We start from the raw sequence: 20745 nt of genomic DNA, 5'->3' as shown, positions 1-20745 counted from the left end.
AGATATCATTCTCTGGCTGCCGTTACAGCTTTAACTGAAGTTTTCAGGATTACTATAAAGAGCTCCTGAAATACCACTTTTACTCTTTAAAAAATGTTGCTTTTTTTTTTTAAAGAATTGCCCTGGAGTGAGAATCACCAAATTTGCTATGAAAACAAGCAAGTGTACTTTAAAATCGTGTTGTCAACTAGAAACTGGAGAAGCACACTTAGCATCAAGCCTATCAGGCTATGAAACAGTGACTGAGAAATAGATTTTTATATGCTTTCATGTCATAACCTGCTACAAATCTTCATCAACTGTGACAAAAGGCCATAAGGATCTACATAGAATCACCATTCTTATATTCAGTGTGTGACTGAGCATGATTATGAATGTGCTTGGAGAGCAAAAACATTACTTTAAGATTAAAACAGATTAACTCCCCTGGCTGTATCAGAGTAGTAGAATAAATTTCATGGTGCTCATCAAATGGAATAAAATATATCCTGCAAAATCTGAAGAAAAAGAAATTAAAAACATATTTTTAAATAAATACGAAAAAAAGAAAAAAAAAAACCAAACATTATGGTTACTCTATTGCTACAGTGACTGTAAAGTGCCTGAATACTTCTAGAATAAAGAGTTAGTCTTGATGTAAAAAAAAAAAAAGCCTGGGATTGCAGTCTTTAATTTTAGATCTGATTTCCTAATTGCAAAGAGCCCAAACCACGCTGACACAAATTCCAACCCCTGGATCCTTGCTAAAGATCAGGAAGTGTTCTGAGAATAAACAAAACTGAAGACTTGGTGGCTGGGAATCCAGGCAATCCATCCCAGCTGCCATGTCAGACACATCTCCTGAAGTTCTCTGGGGAAACAGAGTACTTCTAGCTCAACATGAAGATGTGATACAGAAGGAAAGAGCACGAGATGGACCCTCAGCTAGTAATGAACCTGAAAATAAACTGTCAAAAGCTAAAAGAAATTACACTCATGATACAAAGATAGGGAATACACACAAAATATATGGGCTGCAGGCTTTAGTTTCATATGTGCACAGATGCCTGCAAAGTAACATAGAAGCCAAAATACTACCAAATATTACCAATACTGCAAATATTTCTGTTCAATTTTGAACTGTCAAGCATAATTTGCAAGGAGCTGTGAAAAACTCTTCCTTATGAAGATGCAGAACATTATTAAAGCTATTAACACACATTTTTAATCTTAAAGATGAGCTCATAATCTAACTCCCTGAAATAGATCATCTACATCGACTTGCTATTTTCCAAGTCTATATTAGCCCATAATATAATTATTGGTCTATTTGTTGGTTTGCATTTGTCTTCCAAAACACAAACCAAAAAATGTACACTGCCAGAACTTACTGAAGTGTGAAGAAAAGAGAACAAATGATGGTAAATTACAAAAGAACAGCCTAGGCCCATTGTGTGATGACACAAATGACATCTTCCCACGGATGCCAGAAGCGATCTGCTGCCATTTGACCAAGCAGAGGTATTCCTTCTGGGACTACTCAGAACATGATTTTCATCTCATTGCTTCCACTCCAGTTCCTGCTCCATATAAACAAATGCAGAAATATTTGTAATAGTATATGCTGTGAGATTGCATGGTTTTATTTATAGATGACATATCATGTTGCTTTTTAATTTTACTGCTGACATCTTTGTTATTGTTTTATCAATGCAATATTTAAACATTATGGAATGATCCTGGCAATAGTTAAACAGACTGAGTCTGTAGTTATTGCCTTATATAAATATATACGTATCTGCATGTGTAAGTGCCTATTTTTATACACATACATATGCACATACTAAAAAAACACGGGGTGAAGCCAAATTGGGGTAAGTTATTCATTTGACATAGGGTATTTCATTGGAGAATCATAGAATCCTCAGAGTTGAAAGGGATCTCTAAAGGTCATCTAGTCCAACTTCCCTGCAATGCACAGGGATGTGCACAGCTAGATCAGATTGCTTGGACAGCTGGATTTTATAGCTTACTGGACGGATATGGTATCAGATGTTCTAAAATAAATACATTTTACATCTATCCATGTATTTTAATATGCGATTATGCTTAGGAAAATAACTAACAAGGAAAGACATACTAGATTTCTTTATCCCTAAAAGACATGTTGCTTCTTTTTTGTGGAATGAAAGTAGAGCTACCTTTGTGAACATTCCGTATGACCTTCCAATGGATGCAGTCTATTTGCCTTATTTTGTTGATGCATGTAAAATCTCTTTATAGAAATAATTCTCACCTTATGTTACTACTTCAAATTACCTTATAGTGCTGCACTCAAATGTGAAAGCACGGTGATAGCTTGATGCAAATGCAGCATGATTCTGATAAGATCATTACAGTCATTCCACAGTCCACTCCTCTCCTCAGAGCACTCAAATATAACATTTTACAAATAACTAGCATTAGCTTATACCACAAAGAGGATTAAGGAAGACGTGTTGCACAGACAATTCCAGACCAAACAATTAAAGTTAGGCATTATTGGAGCTAACTAAGAACAAAGGCATTACGTAAGGGATGATTAGGAGTACCTTAGAACAAACTGCTTCCAGCCAAGCTAAAATTAAGAGGACATGACAAAAAGAGTTTGGAATAAATATATTTACAGCCTCAAAGGTATGCATCCTCAAAAAAAAAAAAGTATGTTCATCAGCATCAGTATGAGCTTTCCAGCTGTGGTTCATCTACACCACTGAGCCCCATCCCCTCATTACCCCCCAAGCATATTTTCAATCTGAAACAGCCCTACTTGCCTGCTAACACCTTCAAAGGAACTAACAGTGGAATCTGGACCAATACTGCATCTGAGAAACCTTTTTTGCTGTGGTCAGTTTTGTTTATGAATTGGCTCCGTGACGAGAATTCCCAAACTCATTTTGCTCAAAGGCGACCCTTGGCAGAGATGACAGTGGTGACAGAAGCTTCAGGATACAAATGCAGATACAGACACAGGAGAAGGCATTTCCCTAAATGCTCTGAAGTTGCATACACAGAACTAGTGGTATTATAGCTTTGGTTGCAGGGACAGGTAGAAAATCAGCAATTGCTGCCAGTGATTCTTTGTCAGTAGCCAACATGACTATGCTTGGAGAGGCTGCAAAGATTATTGCATGTAAGGCTGGCAGAACTGTTCTCTTGCAAAATTTTCTTCTCCTTTCCCAGGCAGCCCTCCAGCATTTGCTGCAACTGCAGGCACATCTTGACATTTGCCATCCCAAAAAAGAAGGAACTATATACAACTCACCACACAACGCTATCTTTGTATCTGTACAGTCAGGGCTAGTTACCCACAAAAATATAATCAAAACTTAGGCTTGGTCATGATTCATTCTGACAAGTTTTAAAATGCAATACAGAGATTTGGTTCCCTACCTTTCTTGTAAGTGGCACTTCGATAGGGACGGGGACAACTTCCGCAAGCAGGCAGCCATAAAATGCTACCATGAAAGCAGCAGGATCATTGTTAGGGAATACAAGTGTTACCTGAAACAAAGAGACATGTGTTAAAGAGTTCCTGAAATGCATGTTTTATTATGGGCCTCAACTGACAATGGTTGGAGTTTCCATCTTCCTTCTGGAGAGGTGATTACAGAAACATTTCAGTAATAATCATTCAAATACCTAATGAAGGATGAATGAGGAGTCAGAAGGAATTTCTTCTGACACACATTCCTTTTATGAACGTTTTCACTTAGGTCGTAGTTAAACATTTTCGTGACGCATTGTTTCCTACATTGACAATATCTTTCATCTGATTCTCAATTTACTGATTGCTTTGCAGATATTAAATAACCAAGCAAATGAAATAATTTTACATTCTAATTTAGTATTTCCTTTAAGTTACTGAAAACAGTTCTGATTACCCAGACCTACTATATCATTATGTCAATCAGTAACAATTACATTTTGTCTCCCGAGGCTTTGCCTCACACAATAATCTTATTTTAGGACTGGACTGTTTCCAAGCATAGAAGTTTCTGTGTCGTTAGTGAACACAACCAAATGATGTCTAGAAAAGTGAATGTCACATCCAAGCTGGCAACATATCATAAAGCTGGTAAAAGGGCTGGAAAGTACATCCTATGTGTAGAGGTTGAGGATACTGGTTTGTCTAGTTTGGAGAAAAGATGCCCAGAGGTAACCTCATGGGTCCCTACAAATTCCTGATGAGATGTGCAGAGGAAGGTGTCGGTCTCTGCTCATCATAACTGACGGCAGGATATACGTGAATGCACAAAGCTGTGCCAGGGAATGGTCAGACTGGACAACAGGAAAAAATTCTTTACTGTCAGGTTGCTCAGACACTGGAACAGGCTTCCTAGTGAGGTAGCTGATGCTCCATGCCTGTCAGCGTTCAGCAGGCATTCAGACAATACGCTCAATAATACTGCTTTCACTTTTGGCCTTGAAGAGGTCATGCAATTGGACTCAGTGATCTTTGTATTTTCCTTTCAAATGAACTACCGTATCCTACCCACCCTACCTTACCCTACCCCACCCTATTCTAGATAAAATATATACAGAAAATCACCTGCATGCCCACTTGGTGCCCAACTTCCCTAAATGTGCAAACTGGGCAGCTAACTTCTATGGACACTACAATCTCTTTAGATCCTCCAGGTACAAAATGGATGGGGATATGTGAGAGCACAGTCTAGCTATGGATTTAGTAGCCTAGAGAGTCCACACCTCTCCTTGCCATCAATTACTTGTTAATGACCTCAGAGGCTGGAACCTGAAACAGCATGCAAGAGGCACTGCACATAATTTCTATCTTAACTCCTTTGAGTTTGCACACAAGATCAGAATGAACTATCGCAGCACCTTAAAATTTGCTGAAACTGTTAACAAGTCTTCAGTTTTAACTGATTTGACATCTGTATGAATTGCATGTTTCAATGTCTCAGAGCAAAAACACTGTTTTTATGTACTGTCCAAGAGTCAGTTGCTATAGTTTAGAAGTGTTTTCTGTATTTTCTTATGGTATCAAAACAGTTGCCTTCCATAAATTAAATGAATTCCTTTAAGCTAAAAGGAATCAAACTATGGCCAAGTGGGTCCAAAATATCTTTGTTTTTAAGCAGAAGATTGTAACTTCAGAAACTTCAGAGAAAATACACTGCTATCATGTCTGTAAGGTAGGACATGAACAATACAACTACTCAAGATGGTTTTGCAGTTAGTGCATATATTCTCTGAACACAAACCATAAACATCCGCAAGGGAAATGGAAGGAAAGGGTTTTTGCTTGGTACACTGCAGGGATAGCAGAGTTTGCTGAGCCCGGTGAACATCTAAAAGACGTTGAATGATCCCAAAAGGTACACTGAGGATTGTTGGTTTTGTTTTGCTCTTTGTTTACATACACACAGTGAAACTGAGGCTGAGAATCTTTTCAAAGGAGCTGACAGAGGTGAAAAACTCTCGCTGAAGTCTAGTGGGAATAAGGCACTAACTTCCTCTTCAAAAGACATTAATCACTAACAGAGCTGTACCAAACAAATAAATAGTGTAACAGCCAAAAGGGATAAGGCTGAAGGAAAACAAAATACACAGCACATTGTCGAGAATCTGGTTATCTGGCAGATATGTTAGAGAGAAAGCTTAATTTCCAGGCAGCTGTCTGAGGTGACACAAGGTTGAACTTTTGAAGTTTCTGTAGAAGGCAAATGCAGTTCTTCATGTACTATAATTATATCAGAATCAGAGAATCAAATACAGGCTCATACACTTATTCTTTTGGCTCAGACAAAGAAACTAAGGAGTGATGTAATAGCAGCCATGAAAAATAGAGATTGTATTGATAGAAGATGCTTTTCAAGGGGAAAAGTTTTCCCCTTTCTGAGTTTGATATCATATTAGCATAAGGAAACAATTACCCTCTGATTTAGAAAAGATCACAAATATGCACCTGTATTTCATTTGGTATTTCAAAAGTACCTCTAGCTGCTGTCACACAAAATACATTATTTAGAATAAAAAGTCACCTTCAAAGAGGTCAGAAAGCTTTTATGTTATTACAACAGGGGGATAACAGCCACAATAATAGCCTAAAACATCAGCAGTACTGTAACACCTCATCCTCAACATAAAGTCGTTTCAAATGATTGTGTTTCCGTTACACAGATATGTTAGGCAAGATGTTTTTACAACACAAAGCACATGCTTTCAGCGCTCAGATATAAACATTTGCTTCACCATAATCAAGGTAGACTTATTTTAGAAGAACTGCAATTTGTTCAGTATGTGTCCTGTGCTAGCTGAACTTCCAGCTTTCAGACTGAATTATCTACAAGTCCTTTCTTAATGCTAGGAGATGTCAGTGGTTGTTGCACTAAGTTAATACAAAGATGGGCGGTTGGTAGACAACACAGAGAGAGATGCACATGTCTCTACCCATTTCTGAACTTGATTCCTTTTACAGCCTTCTGGGTGGATTCTCGTAATGCCTACAGTTGAACAACTTGGTTCTTCTGCTGTTGCTTAGACACATGCTTGTAAAATCAAGCAAAAGAGATTCTTCAGATCTTGCTGTCTGAATGCTGTCATTGGAAGCAATTTAGATTAAGGAACTAGAGATCTTTTAGTTAAATGCTTTATGACTTATTTCCAAAAGAAACAAAAAAAGGACTGTCAGGTTTCACTTTTAAATTTATTTTTTTTTTACTTCTGGGAAGTATTACTGCACGCTTTCATTTTTGAAGCCGTAAGAAAAATATAATGTCAATCGACACATTTCTCACATATGGCACAAGGGAACCCAGTGAACCAGCAATTTGAGGACTGCTATCATACTTTGGAATAGGAATCCTTAATTTCACATTCAAAACTCAAACTACAAAGTCATTTCTAAAATGTGCATTTCTGACAGCTTTGTTCTGGAATCTCTGTTCCATAGCTTAAAGCCAACACAGAATGAGACCAGTGGAAATTTGGATACACATTCTGGCAGGGAAAAGGGGTAGCACAAAGGTAGACTAGCTTTGTAACCCTTGCTTGCCATCTATGCATGTTATCCATTCACCTAGATTCAGCTTCGAGCAGCAACTGAATCAGTCAGGAACAAGAAATGGAAATACTCTCCACCTTACCAGTCCGGGTAATTTATGTATTTAACTGGCTGCCAAAATGCTCTTTCTTTGTTTGCCTTTGTCCTCCACTATGTTTCTCTTGTTTCTACCACCTCAACAACTACGAAGTCATTAGTAAGTAAGTTTTAAACCACACAACACCTCCAGGCTCTATATGCAAACTTCTGTTAAACAGACAGCTGCTCTATGTCCAAAAATCACTTTCCATGGGAACGTTTATTGCTGATGTTGCCACAACTTCAACTTACTATTCAGCAGATACTAGCTCAAATGATTTAATATACAATTCAAAACATCTGTCTGAATGATCAGCCCTTTCCTGAGTGAAAGGCAAACTGCCCTCAGCACCCAGCATTAATTCCCTCTGGGCACCCCAAAAACCTCAATCTCTCTTTGTTGAGATGGCATCTGAACTATTAGAAATTACAAATCACCGAGATACTCACCCTGTCTCCAGGTCGTACCATTGGCTCTTGTTTTGTGCCTAATTTATGTAGTATATTGTAAGCAACCTTCATACTTCTGGTCCAAAGTTTGCCTATTAACATAAAAATTGTAGAATTAATTGTAACATTCTGCATGTGTTTTGCAAAGAATATCTCAGCAATAAAAAACTGTAGGAAAATTTGTATGAATTTTCCAACTAACTGTGATACCATTGCTGCAACTAATGGAGGTATTCAAATATGTACTGGATGCTTTCTTGAACTTCAAGACAGCAACATTTTTATACAAAAAGAAAAAAAAAAAAAAACAAACAAAAAAGGGAAGTTTTCTTCAAGGCAAAAGTAGTTATCTTAATATGCAGCAATTGGATCTGAAGTCCTAAAGTCAGCTGCTAGAAGTGGTTGGAATACCACAAAGTTGAGACAGCTTATACGCAAGCTGGACAAAATGCATTTCAGCCCTGAGTGATGCAGGGGGCTTCCCTCCATGAGTATGACTCGGGAATCATGGTTGGCACTTCTCCCAGTCCAGCCCACCAAGGGTAAAAGGAAAGGAGTCCAGAGAAGAAGAAACAAGAAAAAAAACAAATCCAACAAACAGAAAACACCCCACAAACCAAAGGGGCACACTGAAGCAGCAGGGACCCTCTGATCCTTAGCACACCTGTATGCCATGTTTCATTTTTAATTATGATCCTTTTTCAGTCTAACTTGGCTTCTTCCTTTCCCTACCCTCACTTGCATTTCATTTGCTCCCAGACATCCCTTCACTTTATCATCTTTCTTCTCCTTTACTTCATCTCTCCATTCCTGCACTTGGCTTGTCCTCACGAAGACCTCACCCCAGTATTCTCTAAAGAAAAAATGACCTCATCAAGATGTCATTGGCCCCGTTGTGCCTTTCATTAATCCTTCAAGTGACCAGCATATCCCAGATGCAGGCTCTTTCATAGAGCCTTGTTTACAGAACCTCATTACTTCCATTTGAACAACACCTACCGTAGCAGACCTTGTTCTTGGCTGGCCCTCAGCTCTGTCCTGAAGCAGTATTCAGCCTGACAGTAACGAATCTTTAATTCATGCCCAACAATAACTTAAACGATAATAGGTTCTGACAACAGATTACCTATGGGCTTCAGCAGTTCAGGCTCCCAAACAAGCAGTAATTGCCATTTATAACTAAGTCAAACAGTTGTTATAAATTCCTCCGCATTCTGGATATAAAATGCTATACTACTATATTAATTTAAGTGTCAATCTGATATAAAAGTTCTGTACAATGAGAAGGCCAGATTTTCTTTTTTAACTCTTAAGGAAAATTGGAAGGTCACTGCTGCTTGTTATTGAGAAAGCCCTAAGTGCAATTACTTCTTGTGAAAATGGCAGTATTTTCTCAGCAAATTAAGCTTTGCCAAGTTTTTCACATATTTAAAACTGCTCCAGTATTTGGATGCTGAACTGCCTCAGTGTTTAACTCTGTTCCATTGAAAACAGCATCAATACGGGAGTTGCTCTGCAGAATTAACCCTCATAACAGTATAGCATAAAATGCACTTACTGGAAAAAAGTCTTTAAAGCATTCCTGTTGCAACAGTCAACACTTAGAAAGGATAAGCAAGTAGAATAAAAGCAAAGCATCTTAGAAAAGCAAACGTTCCTTCTCTTAAAGATTTATAGCATTAAAGTTTCAGTGGTGATAATCTTAAAAGAACAATTAGTGGCAATACAGAAACATGGAGAATGGAAATCTACAGCCTGGCAAAAGTCCTGAATTTGAACAGCCATCTTTACATAAAACACTTTTGAGCTTAAAAATGAACACTGAGATTTTAATATCTCATCCAAGAGACATAAGGGGGTGCTGTGAAAATTCTACTGGAGATTAAATTTGTTATAAATTTGCATTTGTGACATATTCACACTCATATTTCTTATATCAAAATTGCCACCTTATGATATTTGCTTTGAGATTGGAACTCCGAAGAACTATTCCTATTAAAGCACTTATGTGCATTCTTTCAGAAGTACTTGGGTACACAGTACAACTGAATCAAGGAGGGCAATTGGCACTGAGCTGTGCTGGATCTGGAACACAAGGTCTCTCCTGCATCCCTCAGCACTTCCACAGCCCCAGCCCAGCGTGCCTCTGCAGTCACCTGCACCCCAGTGCCAGCTGCAGAGGGTCCCACCGTGTGCAGGGCAGCCATCAGTGCACTGATCCCAGAGCAAACTCACACAGAGCTTGGCCCGGATTGTGCTCAACATGAAGCTCGCCTTTACTCTTCCAGCTTCATTCCTGAAAAAGAAGGGCTGCAAAGTGAGCAGCAATGCAGGAGCTGGAGCCAGGAATGCGTGAGTCACCAGGGCCAGGCCTGCGCTGCTGGATGAGGTGCTGCCGGAGGCACACTGAGCTGTGTTTGCTTTGCCACCTTGGCTTTCGGCCTGCCAGTTCACTGAGAAACACAAAGGGCTCCATGACCGCAGGACAAAAGCTCTCAGGAACAGAGGATGTTATAAAGAAGGAAATCTTTGAAGTGCTTCCTTCCTCTCTTCTGCCTAGGTTGCAATTCAGAGTAATTCTTCTTTTGTAAACTTGAGAGATTAGACACTGCTGGGAAACAGCTGATTGCTAAAATCTCTCCCGCAAATCCCAGTGAGGAGACCTTGCCTTGACCTCAGTAGGGTGTGCATCTGCCCCGGGGCAGAGGGCAGCCCCTGAGAGGGAGCAGCTGTGCTCCATCCAGGGCTTTCACCTTGTGATGGGCTGATCCTTGTGCAGGGGAAACCCACCATGAACGCACGTGGCTGCAAAGGAAATCTTGCTGCTGGGGGTTGCTGAGGATATGGCCCTTTGTTGTCAGTTCAGCAGGTCTTCCTCAGATAACATGCTGCCATCCGTCTTCTACTAAGTTGGATTCAAGATGGGAGAGCAGAAGTAGGAGACTCAAAACTGCAGTTTCAGGCAGCAGGGGCTGAACCAGTCTACATCTCAGCTCATAACAGCAACACTGCTGTAGCAAACAATAAATCCTTGCTTTCCTGAAGTGATGGAAAGCAAGATCCAGGCAGGTCCATCCGCACCACTGCTGCACCCAGAGCCTGCGACCCTCCTTATATTCACTGCCCTGCCTGGTCCAATCCGAATGCCCTGCTGTCTGCCTTACCAGGACATTGGATGCTTGCAGTATTTGTTTCCCCTGGCTTTGACATCCAGCAGTCAAAGAATCATAGAAATGTTTGAGTGGAAATAAACTTGAAGGGTCATCTGGTCCAACTCCTCTGCAATGAACAGGGACACCTACAGCTCCATCAGGTGCTCAGAGCCCTGTCCAGCCTTACCCTGTATGACTCCCAGGACACAGTATCCACCACCTCTCTGGACACCCCATTTCAGTGCTTCACTACCCTTACTGTAAATAACTTTTTCCATACATCCAGTCTAAATCTCCACCCTTTTAGCTTGAAACCATTTTCCGTTGTCCCACTGCAACAGATTCTGCTCCAGTCTAATTCGAACAAATGTTTTCTTTAGTTTGAAAACAAAGGCTGGATCAGCCATTTACAGAGGTTAAGCCACTAGTGAGAGATCTGAGTGCCCGGTGGCACCATCAGTGTACCTCCAGAGGGGGCCAGGCTCCTGCACATCCTGTGCTGTGTCTGCCAGACACATGCAGGTGTCCTGGGTAACAGCCTGCAATAAGGACCTGTGTTTTTCAGTTTTCAGGTGCAAAACAATCTCCCAAACAAACCAAACTGTGCAGTTTCCAAAGAATCTCCTCAAATAATTTGTGAAAATAAGCCAAACTTGATAAAATTCAGCAAACATACACCTGGCCACTACTACAAATTATAATCTTCTTCTCACCTCTCAACAAGCTGTTTATTTTGGTGTTGGCTTCCAAAATCTTTCAAAACTCTACAAGACACTAAGAAATCAAGCTTTTCCCTGTATCTGCCATTGCCTGATGTCTTTCTAACTGCCTCACCATTTACCAAAATAGATCTTATAATGACAAACACATCTTCCTTAGCCACTCCTGTCACCTGTCACAAATATTGCTGCCACACCTGCAAGCCCTAGCAGTGTGTTCACGCAGTAAGGCCAAGTCACCTTGAATGCTCTTCCCACACTTGAAAACCAAGCTCAGCATTCCCAGTGCCGAGCAAGTATCAGCAAGCACGTGATACAGCAGCTATGACTCTGAAGCTGAGCTGTGCCCTGCAGACATTGCGCATGCAGATAGCAAGAGTGGATGAAAAACATCACCTCACCTCCTGACAGATGTGACAAACATTGTTAACATCCACGTGGGGCAAATTCCTTTCTCTGTGTGTGTGTGTGCGTGTGTGCTGCTGGAATTATGATTTCCTTGTGTAGCATCAACTCTATGGCAATAACCACTTATTTTAAATGTCACTTGTAATCAATCTTGTTCTATCACAGCCTACTCAGAGGGCAGTGTCTTTTACCTACAAAAATTTGCAGAATTAATAGCTCATCTGGTTAAGTAAGACATTATGAGGGTAAAGGAAACCTCCAGGTCTTAAAACACAAACAAAAAGGGAACAGTTGATAAAAGATATATACTTTCTATGTGATACTACAGTAAATCCCTTTTCCTTCAGAGATCAGAAAAAGGACTATACAGTTGTGTTGAATGTAAAGAAGGTTATAAGAGAGGGAGAAAATTTGAAGACAAAACAAACCACAGTCAACTCCCTTACTGAATATGCTTTTAGGAACCACACAGCATTAACTCAGCAAAACTCGTGGTTGCTTACCAATTTCCATGCACAGCAATTGCGAGACTGCCAAAACTTAACTGAAAATAATGTTGTCAAACATTCATTCTTTCAAGAACACAATACGACATTTCTTACATTAAAAAGAAAAAAAGAAGATATTAAATCTGGTATAAATGTAGACTTCCTAAAGCAATGAAGGCAAAGGAGCACTTTTTTCCATGCTGCAAAATAATAGTCACAGTTCTGCTACCCTACTAACACTTTCTTCATAAACTAATTAGATCCATCCTAAGCAGCACGGGAAACAGTAATCTTTCTGGAAAAATATCCAAACAAAATAACAAAACCATTTATTGCAGAGAATAAAAGCCCCAGGCACACTCAGAATAGAGGTAATATTGCTTTTATAGTGGTTGATATTCCAGTAAAAATCACGATTTTGTAATACAGATTTTTTTTTAAGTTATTTTCTTTGTCAAAGAACAGAAGTGTTAAAGCATTAAACAATCGTATCATTGACTGATAAGGAGCTGTCTCTTATTACTCTCACCTCTGGAACCAATGAGTCATTTCAGAGATAAGGACAATCTGGTTACGTAGCTACTTGGCTAGGAGCAGAGCTCCCTTTCTCCTCCTGGTAACTGTGGAATTCCTGACCTAGAGATCCTGGCCACAAGAGGACACAGGTGGCTGGGGTTTGCACACCAGCTGCAGCACAGCTCACGGATGGATATTTTCGGTCTCCTGTTGTGTTTCAACCATTTCAAGATACCCCCACTAGAAGATGCATAACACCTTATAACACCATTGCTAAGACTGCATGACTTCGGCATCAAAATATTTTAAAGAAAGCGTTACATGAAGGCAATGAGGTTTTCTGAATCAGATATAGTTAACTGCTACTTGTACTGCTGCCTTCTATAATGGTTACAATAAAAGAATTCAAAACTTGCTTATTCCCCAATTGCTTTTGGCTTTTTGCTTTTTACTCAGGCATTCTGATCCTTCTCAGAATAATCATTCTACAGTCAGAAAAGTAGCTGTTTTAGCATAAGTAGTAGATAGGATTTAATTGTCCTTTATTCATGTTTCTCTTCTAAGAAATCACTAAATGTTTCATTTTTAATACCAACAATACCAAGATCAGCTGCCTGACTGCTCTGATTAACTTTAAGTAAGAAATTGCCCTCCTTTTCCTCAAAGCATATATTAGGTTTCTAGTCAGAGTTCAGATATGCATACAGCCTTATAAAGACATATTTCCCTCCCTTATCTCAGACATTTCAGTTTATACATATTCAGTGATTTGATTTACAGAGGGACTGAGAATAACTTAACTAAGATATTCTCCGCGTAACCAAGTTCCCAGAGGAACAAAATATTTGAGAAATAAGTAATTATTCATAGTGTTTCATTCACTAGAAAGAGTTTATGAGCTCTGAGTACACTGAGTAACAATTACAACTGGGACACTGCAAATAATTTCAAGAATTTAAGCAAATCATTTAAAAAATTTGCTTTCAAACATCAAGTCTGGAAGAAGTGCAGCCATTAACTTCTATCTACAATCCAAACATGCTATAGAAGACATAAGTTAGGAAAATATGGTGAAAAATCATCTCATAGGAGATAAAAGGAATTAAAAATTACATAAATTCCTACAGAGAAATGGAAGGCACAGATTATTTCAGCCTAGAGCTGGAAGAATAACTTCTTTAAACTCACTGTCTTTGTGAAAAATGACTTGCAATGTTTAGACACTGAATGGCTGCACAAAACTGAAGAAACACCCGGGTCATTTATGATACTGGGGGTATAGCACAAGGAACAGGCAGGAGAGCAATATTATCTATGTTGATCAAGAAAGGAGGAGTTGAAAATGCTTGGTGTGATGGGAATAAATACTCTTGCTCAGCCATGATGTGATTTAGCTGACAGCTACAAATCTATCACAGAGACATCCCTGAACTCAGACTGGAGAGAAGGAAAGAGGTCTAGAATAGGCAAGTAAACCCAGGATCCCTTCACAAGAAATAGGAAAAGATGCTTTATATAAAAGGAGAAGGGAAGAAAAGAAATCGTGCAGAATCCTACTCCTGCTCAGAAAGTTGAAGGATGAATAAGAGCTTCCATGCAGACATGGAAGAGGATAGGAGAGGACATTGAAGCAGAGCAGTAAAGAGTAATGGTAATGAATAAGTGGGTGCAACATGCCAAGAGCAAACCTCTCAAAACTTGTAATTATTCTTTAAAATCTTGAGTATTTATCAAAATTGTGAATATGTGAAAAACCCTGTGACGCTGTTTCCATTAATTGGCAAAGAACACAAAAGAAACAGTGAGATACGAACTCAGAGGCTACTGGATGGTCTTGGTGTTGGTATTTTAAACTTTTGGTCATCTGATAAAAAGAAATGCATGCAAAGCCATATTAATACCACACGATAGGATTGTGGGTAGACTCCTCTTTCAAAAGTTTATTACCACAGGGCCAGTGGTACAATTCACAGGGATAAAAAATTATGCTTGTGAGTTCTTTACTGAGATCAAAGCTTAATTTCTTTTAATGTTCAACTTCTTAAGATGCCACAATTGCTAGAAAATAGTACAGAACCAAAATGTGGCATTATTACAGCAAAATCATTCATAAAGTCACAAAATGACAAATCCGTAATAATAATGATCTTACAAAGGCAGCTGTAAATTAAGAAAATTAGTAAAGAAAGTCATGATGTGTTATGCCAAAAGGAAAGAAAAAGAATGTCAGCTTGAAATCCAGCTAGCAGACAATTCACTCTATCTTCTATGAACGATGATTTCTCATTTCTTTTATCTATTAAAAAAAAAGTCTTTTTTTTTTTTTTTTTTTTTTTAACCTTGGGAACTATTAAAAGGCAACAGAAAAAATAAGCACAGCTAAATGACAGTAATGAAAAAAAGCTTTTGTCTATTTTTTCTGAGGATTTAGACAGCTCAGAAGAGATGTTCAGGAGGAGATAGCTTAGGAAAGAGAAAGAAGCTAGGAGGCTTCACGAGCCCTTTGGAAGAGCTCTTCAGGTTGATCTATTCAGCTTACTGCCCTTCAGCAGAAGTAGGACATATGCTCTGACTCTGGACAGAATCCCATATTCAGAAATGGTCTGATTCTCACTAATATCTTCATTTCCAGTCCTGTCAAACTTATTTAGGGCATTCAGTAGATGATATGAATAGCTCTTCTGCAAACATATAATTGCAAACTTAGAAGTTCTTTTCTATTTCCAAGTAAATGCCCGTAAGGAAAAAAACCATTGATCAGTGGTGAATTGTGTGCCCCCTAATTGAAGAAACTTCTTAACTTTGAGGTACCTGAGGGAAAATGTTTCATGCATGACCTTAAGTTCCTAAAGTTCTGGTATGCTTTAAAAGCCTTTAACTGTATTTGCAATCCCAAACTTCTTTTCAGCCAAGGACCATCACTCAATCTAAATCCTGAATGGGAAAGAGCATTCAGCACTGAACAATACCTCTATGTCACAGTATGTAAAAATATTCTCTGCACAGAATATTTGTTATTAATATATTCTCTAGGCCCCTGAGAAGACAGAAATAACAAAAAGCAAAATCATTTTTATATCCATACTGATAACAGACAGAAGTGTTCTGGCTTGCTCTCAAAGTTTCATGGTTATTCATAATAATCCCTTTGAATATCTCCCAAAAGTATCCTTAACTTCTCAAAATTAGGAGCTATTTGACAAAGATAACCTTGTGCTTATTTCCATTTGGCCTTTCTTGGTACAATAGATTGTTATGAAGAACACACTGAAATACATCAACATTCCAAAGATCACACTGAAATAAGTTTTGGCAAATCTACTTCAAGGGAGTATGTTTGCTAGCTTAACAACTATGTCCACAAGAAATAATTCATACTACACTTACTGAAATAGCTGTAGAACACAGGAAAAAAAAAATCCTATTTTAACTTCTTCAGAGAGCTGGTAAATTTTTTATACCAGGTTCTGCTTTTTCAAAACAAAACTTGGAAATATCCAAGGGCAATGGATTTAGACCTTAATCTTCAGGGAAATCTGCCCTAGTATACACTTCTATTTAAAAACTGGTTTTAATTTCCAATCTATGATCCTATGGATGTATCAGCTCCTCTTTGTATAATAATTCATAACATCTCAGAAACTCATACTTGGACATGAACAGCTTAAGAATTTTCTTTGCCCTACTCAGATATGGAAAAGATGCATAATTTGAGTGCTTTTTTCATTATACATTTACTTATTTACTATAGATGCAGACACTACGTGCTATACATAAAAGCACAAGGAAGTCAAAGAATGCTCACCGTAAGTGAGAATATACAGTGGTTTTCCATTTGTATCCATAGTGGTTAGGCAAGGAGCTTTCGGTGAGATGGTCCCCCATCGCTGCAAAGCTGCTTCCAGAGAAGGTGGCCAATTTGTAACCACACCTAATTGTTCCCCACGCATAGCCAACATCTGAGCTCCTTCTGGCTTTGGCTGGTTTGGATCTGGCTGTTGAACTTATGATTATGAAAAGATATACAGTTACCATGTAAATTCTATACCTTGTGTACACCTGTGTAACCAAGAGAATAAGTTACCTTTGCAAAATTTCCTGAAAATAATGACGTTAGACGGTCTTGAGAAGTAACAGAGAAATAAAACAGAAAAACATTTAACTTCAGTAGAGATCAAGCAACGGATACACCTTAGGAATGCATGTGCTTTCTTTTATTCCTAAAGAGAGACAGAGAATACTTTTTCCTGTCAAAAACTCAATAATAACATGTACTGAAAAATTACTGAAAAATTGTACTCCAGTAAGTCATCAGTAACACATGGATTTAAGTCAGGCTTTGCTAGAGCATTCTCATAACCTGCTACAAAGACTATTTGAATCACCACATCATGACAAATCTTAAATCTCAAAGCATTGGCCTCCTTAAAAACAAATTTCCATTTATTGACTTTATCCTTGTTTCTATCTTACAGTTTGCTCTTTTTGTTTTATGCTCCTCTGTTACACAGAGGATGTGTAAACCATTTCACATGCTCCTGCACTGACAGGTTTTCTCACACTGGTGTTTAAAAGAAATGGCCATACTACACAGCTGAACACCCTCAGAGCAAAGCTTTCCCCTGCTCTCCTCTGCAGTTACGTGGCAAACAGAACCACAAGCAAACAGCAGAGACTTTTGATTCTACTGTACTATATCCAAGCTCACTACAAGCAGATTCCACTGAATATCAACACTTTTTGGTACTTGCCAGTACAGGGAGGGCTTACTTAGCTTTCTAGGAAGTCAATGTGCGAGACAAACATTTTACAGAGTTTTAATAAGAGATCCCCAAACCTTTTGAAAAACAGTCATTTTACCTTCTAACAATTCCTCAAAGTCATCTACAAAGAACTCTCGTAATGGTGGTCGTTTGGGCCGTTTTAGTGTATTGACCAGCTGCTGAATCTTTGCTGACACTCTGCTGCTCACTGGTACTCCTGCAGGACAGGGATCAATGGAGACATCAGTCGATTGCTATGCTGAACACCACCAGAGGTTAAGTGGGGTAAGAAAAGGGCTAGGACTGCAAAGCCACAACTACAGTTTCATGCCATCTCGTGACTGCAACTCAAGTTAAGTGTTCAACATTAAGACATTAAGATCATTTCAGCATAAAGGAATAATGATGCCTAGTATAAATAAAAACAACACAATAACGTTAGAGTGAGCTTGCAAAGTTAGAGGGGAAAAGCACATGGACCAGGAGAGAGAGAAGCACAGTGAAAAACACTCTGTACAGTGAATGCTGGTAACTTCAGAGAACTCTTCGGGGAGCTAAGAAGATGGGCACTGGCTCTCCCCATGATTACTGGTTACACCAGCATTGACTGACAAGAGTATTTCAGCAGAAAGCAGCTCTGCAAGGAGTGTGGCTCATAGGCTTTGCCTCATCATTATTCTTGGTTGCTCTTTACACCGCAGTGAACATCTGTCCAGTATCCATCTTCAACATGACCAACATCTCTGTATTATTTCAACATGACCCTGTATTCCCCAAAAGTCCCTACAGCCAATTCCATCAGCCAGCAATCTCCAAGGGCAGCATGCTTGTCCATACATCACTTTGAAAAATACAATCATGAACAGCAGCATGGGGCAATGGGTGCTTTTGTAACATAATCCCACCAATCATCTCCCCCCTTCTGTGGTAGAGTGCAAAACCTCTGTAACATTCATGTCACCTGATCCTGAACTAATAGCTTTCTGTCACTCCACTGCAAAAATTTCAAGTTCCCACCCTTCTGTAAGGCTGGCTATGACTTTTCTACCAAGTGGCTGTTACAGCTGAAGCTGCTATGTTTAGATGCGATACATTCAGTCAACAATTCCATCCTTCACTGAGATATGGTTTAATATGTTTTAGAAAAGAGGAGTAGTAAATAAGAAAGGGTTTACAAATAACTGTTTTTCAAAAAAAAAAAATCACTCAGGAAATGAAATTTCAAATAGGACACTTTTTAAGATGTAGCCATCCTATTATGTCATATTCTTGGCCCTTTAAAAAGCAGCCCAGCTGTAGCCACACATCATGATAAGAGCAGAAAAGCAGATCTAGAGAGATCTGCTGCTTTCATTTGCCAAGCAATTTCTACAGGGAATCAGCCCTGCTGATTAAGAAATATTTCTCTATGTCAGCTTCATGTATATCAGTTTATTTTTGGACTCCAAAGATGCTGTAACTTTTTACATGTCTTTACGTCACAATTGTCCAGAAGAAACAGGGAGCAGACACATTCACTAACTTTTGAAGATCACAGTAGCCAAAAAGAAAGCAATTTCAATTTACGACATACCATCACCGGTTTCCATAAGTTCAGCATTTCCATACTTTGGTGCCACCCGTGCTGTTGATCCTTGTGGTCTTTCTACTTGTATCGAGTGTTCTGAAGTGTAAGTGGTAACATCTGGAGGGGCAGAATGATTTTCTGTGAAAAACAAGTTAAAAGGTTTAACCATGTACCTCTAGTGTTGAAGGGCAGAAAAACAAAAGGGAGAGGAAAGAGCATTTGTTATTTTTGATTTTCAACATTCAAACAGGCACTGAAGTTAATGCACAAAATGAATGTATTCAACTATAAGGTATATCATAATTTTAATATATCAAGTTTCCTATGATTAAAACAAGGGCCATATATCTGCAAGCATGCAAGCAGTAAGCTAAAAAAAAAAGATATAATGAAGTTGTTGGTTCTATACCGACATTTAGTTTTATACTAAGTTCAATTTTATGGACAGCTTCCAATAGAAAAAGACCCAGAAAAATATACTCCTCACAGATTATTGCATTAGTTTTTCAAAATAAAAGCAATATGGCACGTTGTCAGCCACTTGCAAGTGCCAATGCTCACTGCTTTTATAGCCTACGTATTTTGAATATGACAATTTTGCTTAAGAAAGGAAATCACTGGTTTGTTAAGAAAAAAAAGAAAAGCCAATACAACCACAGCAGGGTTGGGATCTAGGGGAAAGAAATAAAGTGGAAAGAAACATGAACTTTACATTCTGCATGGACACTTGCTTGTCTACTATTTTTAGATAGAGCTATTTCAATTCTTCCGCACAACAAAGGCTTGCCTTCCAGAAGGCAAACACAATTTGATCTGACTCATTCCAGCGCTCCTAAACAATTCCACAGAGCTAATCTCTCTCTTTCATAGCCTGATAGCTCAGCATGCAATCACAGTTTGTTTTCGCATGTTTTCGGGTCTCAGTGTCTATTACCTACGTATTGTGTACTATTTTTACCCTCTGCCTAATAATTCTTTCCATGTTTTTATCAGCATTGGGTAGATGGAGATAAATACCCTGAGCAAACAATTTCTCTCTTTATTGACATAAATGCTCCCCAGCAGCCTCTGAGATACAAAACAAGATAAGTCTTCGTATTGCTGCCAATGAAGTGAAGAGAAATGCTCTCCATTTTATAATAGGGAACGAGCCTTTAACATACAAAAATTCTGGAAAAATTACATACTACATTCAAGACGCATATTTTAGTAAATATCATCTATAAGCATTATGATGCCATAAACCTACTGTAACACCAACTTCCACAACAAAGAACTCTTATCTGAAATGTAACTATCAAGCATTTCCATAGGTCTTGAACTTTGGGTCATTGTAATTCTTGTGCATTCAATCACAAATTCACGCACCATCAGCAGAGAAGAACAGTCTTCATGGCTATAAATACAGCATACTGATGCTATATTAGATGTCTATTTTTGCATATGTCAAATTTGAATGCAGAATTTGACAAAATATCATCGTGAAAAATTAAAATGATATGTTTTTAAATTTGACAATCATCACAAAAAAATTAAAATAATATTAATGTCTATAT

General features: G+C 38.6%; 1 protein-coding gene across 1 annotated transcript in view; it reads right to left on the bottom strand.

Moving 5' to 3' along the window:
* DIP2C (disco interacting protein 2 homolog C) overlaps positions 1 to 20745 on the bottom strand; it is a gene marked incomplete at both ends in the record, with an annotated part of 288528 nt that overhangs the window by 80315 nt on the left and 187468 nt on the right. Inside the window, 5 exons of the mRNA XM_079538586.1 lie at positions 3412 to 3522; positions 7577 to 7668; positions 16665 to 16862; positions 17720 to 17839; positions 19196 to 19327. Of these exons, the coding sequence (XP_079394712.1) occupies positions 3412 to 3522; positions 7577 to 7668; positions 16665 to 16862; positions 17720 to 17839; positions 19196 to 19327 (653 nt within the window). The remainder of the gene's footprint in view (positions 1 to 3411; positions 3523 to 7576; positions 7669 to 16664; positions 16863 to 17719; positions 17840 to 19195; positions 19328 to 20745) is intronic.

Source organism: Tetrao urogallus (assembly GCF_951394365.1).
Source record: "Tetrao urogallus genome assembly, chromosome: 7".
NCBI classification, from domain to species: Eukaryota; Metazoa; Chordata; class Aves; order Galliformes; family Phasianidae; genus Tetrao; species Tetrao urogallus.
Note: the sequence above shows the minus strand (reverse complement) of the source record. Positions and strands in the feature narration are given on the sequence as shown.